Source organism: Sinocyclocheilus anshuiensis, unplaced genomic scaffold, assembly GCF_001515605.1.
Source record: "Sinocyclocheilus anshuiensis isolate Anshui unplaced genomic scaffold, SAMN03320099.WGS_v1.1 scaffold690, whole genome shotgun sequence".
In the NCBI taxonomy this organism is placed as follows: domain Eukaryota; kingdom Metazoa; phylum Chordata; class Actinopteri; order Cypriniformes; family Cyprinidae; genus Sinocyclocheilus; species Sinocyclocheilus anshuiensis.
Window position 1 is genome coordinate 209,021 of NW_015547715.1, and position 9,620 is coordinate 218,640.

Below are 9,620 nucleotides of genomic sequence, written 5' to 3' on the forward strand. Positions count from 1 at the left end.
GACATGAGGGTGAGTGAATTATCAGGACATTTTTATTCTGGAAGTGAACTAATCCTAAAACCGAAAATGAAGCGTTCCTTTAGCCAAGAAAAAAACTAAATCAAAAATACATTTTATTTATTAATCAAGGCAGATTTTATATAAGCCTTTTAATGATATAATTATATTTCTATTCCAATTGGCTGTTGAAATATAAATGTGGCTGTAAAAAGATTTTAAGGTTTTTATGACAGGTTTATTCTAACATACATTAAATAAAGACAACAGGTTAAGTAAAATAATAATATGTAATATAGTTCACATACAGTATTTAGCAAAATACTCCTCTAGATTTATTTTTTCTAATCGAGGGTTGTTTTGAAAATTAAAGAGAAAAAGATATATAAAATTTTTTTGATTTACTACATATGTGCATTTTTACTACGTCTGAATAGGAATCGATAAATGAAAACAATGATAGAATTTACATTTTTAGGTGAACTACCCCTTTAAATTTGCTGAGGTAAATGTAATGTTACGTGACTTATTGTTTACAAGCTGATTGATCAATTACATGAGACATGATACATTTTGGGAAGTTGTTCTTTTTCTTTCAGCATAGTTTCTGATGTTCATTCATGTTTATTTCGTGTTGTAACTAGTGAAGAGGAAGAGGATCGGTTCACGAACCGCTTGAACGGAGGCGCTACAGCGATTTATCACGATTTTCTTTAAAAAGTTGAGAAATTTGAAGCTCAGACTTGGTTTCATATCAAAAGTAACAAATCTTATTGCTATGAAGATCGATAAAAATCCACAAGTCGAACTCGACGGTGCCGACATCTTCATTTTCAGTTGCTGAAATTCGGTGCATTACTAAAAGAAACAGGAACCTTTCTTTGTGACAGACAGACATTGTTTTGATGTCTAAAATTAAAGAAACTGGTTTAATAGCTTTTTTGTGGATTTTAATTGACATCCATTCAGAAACCACAAACACTCAATGTACTAGTAAATGTGTGGTCAATTTTATTATGGCATTAAAAATGATTTTATTAGTTGTCAAAAACAATTAAAAGAAATCACATGGTTGAACATATAAATTACATATTTACATACCAGCATGTAAAAAGTTTTTTAAAATGGCATAAATATAGCTTAAAAGACTATTAAATTTTTAGGCTATCTCTAACCTGTAACTGATCACAGCTTGATTTATACAGACATACTAGTTATCAAGAGTTCAAACCACCCACCTGGTAAAATTATTTGGCACAGTATTTTACCCACCAAGAAAAAAAACCCATTATAAAACAAACACGCTGTACTGAAACACCAACAAGTTCATGTTAAATCTGTAACAGCTAATTGGACATTTGCAGCAAAAAAACTACAGAACTGATGAGGATTTAGTCATTAGTTAAACCTGATTTTAAAAGTGGTTCATGAAGGATTCTGGGAAAATATTGCACTGAGCAATACGAATCCGAATGCCTTGAATATTTACATGCGTTATCAATCAAATGTCCAGAAAGCAACACAGCCCAGCTCACGAGTGGCAACGACCCACACATCTGGACAGACACCAACACATCTGTGCCGTCACAATACTGTCCAGAAGCTCGCTCTTCTCTAATGTGATGGGAATGATCTTCAGGACCTCCGGTCGTAATCGCTGACCATTCTTTTGATGTGGCTTAGTTTGGCCTTCAGGTGCTTGCAGCGCTTCTTCTTCAGCAGGTAATCGCCGCTCTGCAGAGACAGTGGGAAATGCATCAGATAACATCCTTCACTGTTGTTCGTTTCTGTGAGAAATCTTGGATTCAGCTCATTCTTACCCTCTTTTTGTCTTTCAGCGAGTTGTACTCGTCCATGGCGTCCTGTTACGAGAGAATGACTGAAGTCAGCAACAAGCGCAGTGACTCATGCTAACGTTAATTATTCACAAACACAGCGTAACCAACAGGAACTTTCCATCGGAAGGCAAATGAGTCATGCAACAATGGGAGAATCTTCCAAAACGCAAGTCATATTTCAACTCAAAATTAAAAGAAAAAAAAGGGGAAAAAATTATTTATTTGAATTGACATTTATATTTTTATAATCATTATAATCATTCAAATTAGCATACTGAGAGTAAAACAAATAATATTAATAATAATAATTTACATAAGTAATATTAAATAAGTTATTATTATTAAATTAATTTAATAGTAATAATAATAATCCAGTACTTAATGAGAATTAATGATAATTATAATTGAATCTAGAAGACTTTTCATGCCAGGAACTGAGGAATATAATTTTAAATATACATTTTTTATTTACACATCATAATAATATTTCTTGTACTGTGTTTATGCTAATTTAATAATAATAATAATAATAATAATACATTTAATAAGTTATATCAATTATTAACAATAATAATAAATACTAATTTAATAATTATTATTTAAATAAGTTATAGAAATTACTACTTTAACTATTTAACAGTAGTAGTAATAATAATAATAATAATAATATAAAAATTGTATTTCAGTCCTTACTAATTCTTAGTAATAGGCATTTAAATTTGTAATTTATTAAATTATTAGTCAATGATATTTCTTGTACTCCTTATGCTAATTTTAATAATAATAATAATAATAATAATAATTAGTAGTAGAAGTATGTTGTTGTTGTTTAAATTTATTTTTATAATTCTTTTATTACAATACTAATAAAAAATAATGATAATATTCCGATACTTGTTAATTCCCAGTAATGACAATTCATGATAATTATCATTGAACCTTGAAGACTTTCATACCAGGAACTGAGGACTATTATCTTGAATTTTATTTTAGAATTTAAATTGACTTTTTTTTTTTTTATTTACACTTCATAATCAAATTTCTTGTACGGCCTTTATGCTAATTTAATAAAAAGAATAATAAATAATGACAATATTCCTGTACTTATTCATTCTCGGTAATGAGAATTATTGAGAGTCGTCGCTGAATCTTTTCATACCAGGAACTGAGGACTGCCCTCCTGCAGGTCATCCAGCTCCCGGTCCACTTCAGCCAGACGCTTGTTGATCTGGTCCATTTCTGCCTGGAGCTCCTTGTACGCCTGATGGTCTTCGTCAAACAGGCGTTTGTAATGTTCTCTCTCTTCATTATTAATAATGGGAGGGAATTCACTGGAAAAACAAAATCACATGCATCTCATCTCGAACGCCAGTGCACCTTATAAACCCAGAGCAGTGAACTCACCTGGAGAAGTCATCGTCGTCCAGCTCATCTCCAGAGGAGGCGTAGTCCGTGTCGTGATCCCGTCCGTCAGCAGTTCGCGGGCGTCCAGCGCGCCGTTTCTTGGGCCGTCCTGCAGAGCTGTTCATCTCTGATCCGCTGCTCAGCGGGACTGAACTACGGATGGGCACATTGTGCTCAATCTCCCTAAACATCACAAACATGAGCAGACATTTGACCCATAAATCATGCAAACTTCAAATGCACAAAGACACAAGCAATTAGCTCATAACCACAACACAGGGCAGATTACACGAGACCTTGTTTTCATTCCTCCACTGTGTCGTCATTCTTTCTACGGTGTGCTAGGCTACTTCTGAGATGAAGTATGCATAGCTGAGGTATTCGTCATGCTGTTTAAACTGGCACAATGGTCACAGTGAGTCTCCAGAACGCACATCATTTTCAGAAATGATTCCGATCCGAGAGGAACACAGAAACGAGGAAGTGAAAGAATGTGTAAACTCCCTTTATCTCAGTAACGTCTGATGACGCGGTTTCTGCACGACCTGTTCTGTAACTCTGTCCACTTTCATTTCCTTTCAAGCAACTTGCAGAATTTTTCATTTGACAAAGTTTCAAGTGTCATGCTGAACAACTATCAAACGGTGATGAAGGACAGCATCATAATGAACTAAACTAAAGTAGCTAAACTTTTAGAATTTTAAGTCAAGCACAACATTTATTTTAAGTTGAAACACATTACTTATTCTAATGTTGAATTTTAAGTTGTAGGAATTAATCACAGCAATCTTTTTTTTTTTTTTTACAGTGATGGCAACTAATATATGTAGATACATTTTAACAAAACAAAACAAAAATTCAAAATTGTGATTTAAAAACAAAAAAAAATTGTATTCTATTTTTTATAATGACCTTTATTTTTTGAAATTCATATTAATTTCTTCTACTGTCTTTATGCTAATTTTAATAATAAGTTGTAGCACAATAAAATGCAACAAATATATGTAGATAGATTTGAAAAAAATTTATCATAAAAAATATGAATTTTAAAAAATGTTTTACTTGTATTGTTTTTTAACAATTTGTATATTTTTAAATTCAAATTCACACATAATAATTTCTTCTATTCTGTCTTTATGCTAATTTTAATAATAATAAAAATAATAATAATAATAATGTTGTACCACAATACAGTACAATAAATGAATGCAATTTTTTTTGAAAAATGTAAACAATTTTTTTTTACTAAATTACTAACTAACACTAAACTGCTTACTAAAATTGTATTCCTTTATATTTTTAATTTTCTATTTTTAAATTGAAATTTACACATCATAATCATATCTCTTCTATTGTCATTATGCTATTTTTTAATAATAATAATAATAATAATAATAATTGTATTCCAGCATGTAGATACACTGAGTATATTGTGACACACAGATCTTATTTCAACACTTTCAAAACATCAGTATGAACAATCAGTCCCAAAATCTGATTTTTAAAAACAGATCAGAATCAGGTGCGTTGTGTTCAAAGCCGAACTCTACGTCACATGCAGAACCGCACAGATGAGTTGAGGGCCATACTCACACAGGACTTTCACTGTAAGGAGGTTTGTCATAATTTGTGCTGTTGTCATCTAGATCATTTCTAGACCCTCCAGCCTTCATGGGATAGTCAGCCAGCAGCGGCTCAGGGACTCCATTCACATCATTCACCTGAGAAAAAGAGAGAGAGCCTTAAGATATGATTGAAGTAAAATCGAGTCATATTATTTATGCATAAATTAAATTCAGTACACCAAATACTGCCATGACAGGTGTACTTACAATTGCACATTACAAATTGCATTATTTTGTCCCCTATTACAGTAATAAGAACAAGACATTATTAATATCATCAGAGGGATTGCTAAAGAATTAAGACGTGTCACATGAAGTTAACATTTCTGGACAGTTTTTGTGAGATTCACTCAAATGGTTTCAGTGGTTTCAGTTTTCAGTGCTTGAGGTGGATTCTTTGGTGCAAACATGTTTCAACGCGTCTATCCTGAGGGAGTCAACAAATACTATAGAAGATCTGTATAAGACCTTTTCCACATCTTTTCTAGCTATTTTTTTTTTAATAGAATCGCAGTCTGATTTAACATGAGCCGTATTACCGAAAACACAATCCCTTTTGCTGCACATAGATTTGAGTTTCTGGTTGAACCAGTTCGTCCTTGAGCATTAAACAAAATGCAAACACATAAATATCTACGTTTGCTTGGAAACCCAAATATCTTGATGTTCTATTCAGATCCAATATTCATCTTTTAATAAAAACATATCTTAAAATATCAGATTTACAACATTATACATCTACATGCCCTAAAAAGCTATTTATTTACATTGATCCACTGAATATCTTCCAAAATGGCCCAAAAATCAAACTACGAAAAAGATTTAGTAAAATATTAAAGCAGATTTCACAAAGAAAATGAGGCCTCTGTTAAGCACCATTAACATGTCTAGCACATATATGTGAGTGAAACTGTCACAACAAACCACACCCAGAAACCAACGGCGAGCTCTTCCCTCCCCCAACCACCACGACTATTCCTCTAAGAGATAAACAGGTTAATGCTACGTGGAGACTGGAGGAAGTCAAATAACTCTTTGTTTGGCAACAGAAATGAGCACAGGTGTAGAATCTAAGCTGATCTTAACTTCACCTTGAGTAGAATAGACCTTCTGTATGGAAAAAAAAAAAATTATAGTTCTTCAAGTCACAGTAGACGACTACAAGTTCTAGGACAAAGGCTCATAGTTGAGTGATCACTAAAAGTCACAAATGATCTTCAATATCGTAATTGCCATTTCTACACCATTCAGTGGGGAGCAAATGAGAACTCAGTTTCTCAGGGGCTTTGCACCTTTTGATCTTTCACTTTAAACATTTGGTGTAGGATTTAGTTGGAAAATTTTTCACTCAGTAACTGCTGAATTTCTCACACACACACTCTCTCTCTCTCTGTCACACACCCATTCACACCCACACACACACACACACACACACACACACACCTGTCCTGTCTGAGCCTGCTGCTCCAGCTGAGTTTGCTGCTGAGGCTCTTGGGTTTGTGGAGGAGAAAGGAAAACTTGAAATCGCATCATATGACCTCTTTAAAAAATATATTTTTTTATAGTACATTTGTTTCTGATAACTTAAATTGAGACATGTTGTTATGGAGATTCTACTCATGAAAAAAAGTTATTTCTAACCAATTAAATGTATTTCATACATTTCATTAATTAAGATTAAAAATAATTGTAATGATTTTTATTTTTTATTATAATTTATTATAATTGGTTTACTGATTTCTGATTTATTTATTTATTTGAATGAATGAATTATTTATAAGAATTTCTATGACTTTTCCAGGGCTGGAGATCACAATATCCCCGATATTTCCCCAGCTTTTCCTCTTGAGAATCTAGCCCAATTTCAAATTTCTAGAGTTTCTGAAGAGAGCTCAATAATGTCTTAAATCGTGCTCAGATTTGCCAAGATACAAATGTCTGCAATCAAAAGTCACTCACAATTCTAAAAACTGTATATACTTTTAAAAAATATATATTTTTTGAGGTTGTAAATAAAACAAAGATTATCGGAGTATGTTTTACAAGAAAATCATTTCTGTCTTTCTACTTCAAAACTTAAATGTTTAATTCAATGTGATGCCATTTCCTTGTAAATATTTGTGAAATTGACCAGCAGTTTCTAAGGGAAAATTGTAAATCCTACACCAATTTTTTCAGTCTACTCCTACTCTGATAACTATTGACTAGCTTGAGACATTTTCTCACCCAAGGAATTTTAGGAGAAACATTGGAGAACAGATGAAACTTCGACTAACAATGCAAAGAACAATAATATCAAACTCACCCAATCCTCTACATCCTGCGGCGAGTTTTGATCACCAATTTCTTTCACATGGCGCCACAGGATGTTGTCCTTCCCGTGATGATTGATCTTTTGACGGGTTTTAATGGCAAAAACCATGATGATGATGAGGGCCGCGGTGACAATGAAGCCCAAAACAAGAGCGATTGCCTGGATGAGAAACAAAGAGGTCACTGTTAGAGCACAATGACTTAAACTGACCACGATTTACTGCTCACCTCCTGAGATTTACACGATTTGTGCTCACCTCCTGAGGATCCACCACGCAGTAGTGATACAGATACTGGTTCACGAACCCACCCGTCATCTGAGGCTGCTGGTAAGCGGCACACATGGCGTAAACCTGATTGAACTGAACCGATCCGGACGACTGGGCCATTGGGTAAACAGTCACCAGATAGACTATGGTGGCAACTAACATGAGGAAAGCCATGATGGCGCTGATGATGATGACGGCCAGGTAGAACTTCCTTCCCTGAGCCACTTTCTGGTGCGAGATGATCATGATGAAGATGACGAGCAGAATGATGAAGGTGATGATGGCCATGGCGATCATGAAACCCTTGCCCTGCCTGGGGTCGTTCTGAGAGCCGAGGATCCCGTAACCGTAGCCTCCGTAACCTCCGGATCCACCCATTCCATAGCCACCCATTCCGTAGCTGCCGTATGAGCCTCCTCCACCGTAGCTGCCATATGAGCCTCCTCCATAAGAACCTCCATAACCACCGAATCCAGCTGCTCCTGCATCCGTATCCCAGGCCAGCGTCGAGGCCACGCATACAAAGATGCCCACGCAGAAGATGATTGACATGACGCTCATGATCTTTATGATGCCCGGCGGAGACGTCCAGCGGTAGAAATGCTGGAACTCCTCGTCAGGATAGTACGAATACGCAGGCTGCGGGGCAACATTACTGGAGAGAAAATGGTCCAAAGTTTTTTTTAAGGACACAATACATTCTGACTTAGATAACATAAAAACAAGTCACACTAAAGCTCAAATCTTTGAATGAGGGATGCAAGATATTAGTGAATATACCTGTATCATATTCGGGTTTTGGAGAAATTGTTTAAAACAGCAATATATTTTGACTTAGTGTGATATCTTGAATGCAAGATATCAGTATTGTTCGGTATTGTCTTTTTTTGTTGTTGTGTTTTTTACATTTCAAACCATGTCATTTTTCCTACACCAGGTTTCAAAAGCACTATCAATCTTTTTATATTCAATATTTTATTGTATAATTTAATTTGTAGTGTCTAAGTGTGCTGGTGTGAGTGTTATATTGTATAAAAACAGGCAAAACATATATGATAGATATACTATCAACTATTATAACATGTAGGCTTTCAGCCATAACATATAATAATCAGCTATCTATAAGTATCAGTGAATTCCCAGTTCTTTTGAAACTTGTAACAGGAAAATAAAATATAAAATAAAATCGAATACCAGCCTAATCACTCCAAAAAATAACAAATATTGGTCGCTACCAATATTGGTCACATAAATATGGGAACACACACCACCCAACAGCCATTCATAGCCCTATATTTATTTAATTCGTACAGAAACAGTTCATTCTGGCTGTGCAGTTCAATTCCTCTCTATAAAAAAAAAACAAAGGCAAAAGAGGTTAAAAGAAATCTAAACCCATGTAACACAATCCAAAGAAACACCGAGGTGAAACTCAACACTTACTATCCATCCTCTGTATGATAATCATAGGGCGGAGGACTCCCGTTCGGCCTCGAAGACATTCTGAAAAGAGACAAAAACATGAATATTAATAAATACACGGAGTATAAAAATGAGTATCATACGCACTTTACCTAATTTCAATATTATCAACCTCATTACGACTGAACAGAAAGCAATCAAAAAGACAATTAGTGGGTAAAACTCAGCGAACACGGTGTACAAATGTAATATTTTAATAGTTGTTTCTGAAGTAATTCTGTGACCGTCGGCATCAATTATCTTATAATTAACGCAGATATATACACTGATATATACTATAATTTTGATTACAGAACGGATTACATAATAGACTATATATATAGTAGTTTCAGTCTCACCTGTTTGCGGAGTTGTTCTCGCGCACTGATGTTCACTGCTCAGGTGAGACAAACAACCTGCCCTTAAGATGATTAAACCCCGCCCACACACACAAAACACGCCCACACATACACAGAGAGAGAGAGAGAGAGAGAGAGAGAGAGAGAGCGAGAGAGAGCAAGAGAGAGAGAGAGAGAGCGAGCGAGAGAGAGCGAGAGAGAGAGAGAGAGAGAGAGAGCGAGAGAGCGTGGCTCAAATCCTAACGAGCTCCCTAACGAGACAGCTTCATGTGCTTCAAATTGATACCTATGTAGACAATTATCTACCTTTATAAATGCCTCAAAATAAGGTTCGATGCCTATGGTGCGTAAAAA

The 9,620-nt window shown here is 34.8% G+C and overlaps 1 protein-coding gene across 1 annotated transcript; it reads right to left on the reverse strand.

Annotated features, from left to right (window-relative positions):
• Positions 1–672: 672 nt before the first annotated feature.
• On the reverse strand, positions 673–9,355 carry LOC107704142 (occludin-like). Its single transcript, XM_016507000.1, has 9 exons — positions 9,267–9,355; positions 8,890–8,949; positions 7,435–8,101; positions 7,170–7,337; positions 4,833–4,960; positions 3,240–3,422; positions 2,995–3,166; positions 1,818–1,859; positions 673–1,731 (listed from the first exon to the last, which is right to left on the reverse strand). The coding sequence occupies exons 2-9, from the start codon at positions 8,946–8,948 to the stop codon at positions 1,633–1,635; spliced, it is 1,518 nt and encodes a 505-aa protein (XP_016362486.1). The 5' UTR covers position 8,949; positions 9,267–9,355; the 3' UTR covers positions 673–1,632.
• Between the last annotated feature and the right edge of the window lie 265 nt (positions 9,356–9,620).

What these genes read in the sequence shown, in the direction of transcription:
- LOC107704142 (XM_016507000.1), bottom strand. Translation starts at nt 8,948, where the DNA reads ATGTCTTCGAGGCCGAACGGGAGTCCTCCGCCCTATGATTATCATACA. An exon ending in TATCATACAGAGGATGGATA is followed by an intron (nt 8,102 to 8,889) that starts GTAAGTGTTGAG and finishes TTTTCTCTCCAG; the next exon opens with TAATGTTGCCCCGCAGCCTG. An exon ending in AGGGCAGTCCTCAGTTCCTG is followed by an intron (nt 1,860 to 2,994) that starts GTATGAAAAGAT and finishes CTCTCGTAACAG; the next exon opens with GACGCCATGGACGAGTACAA.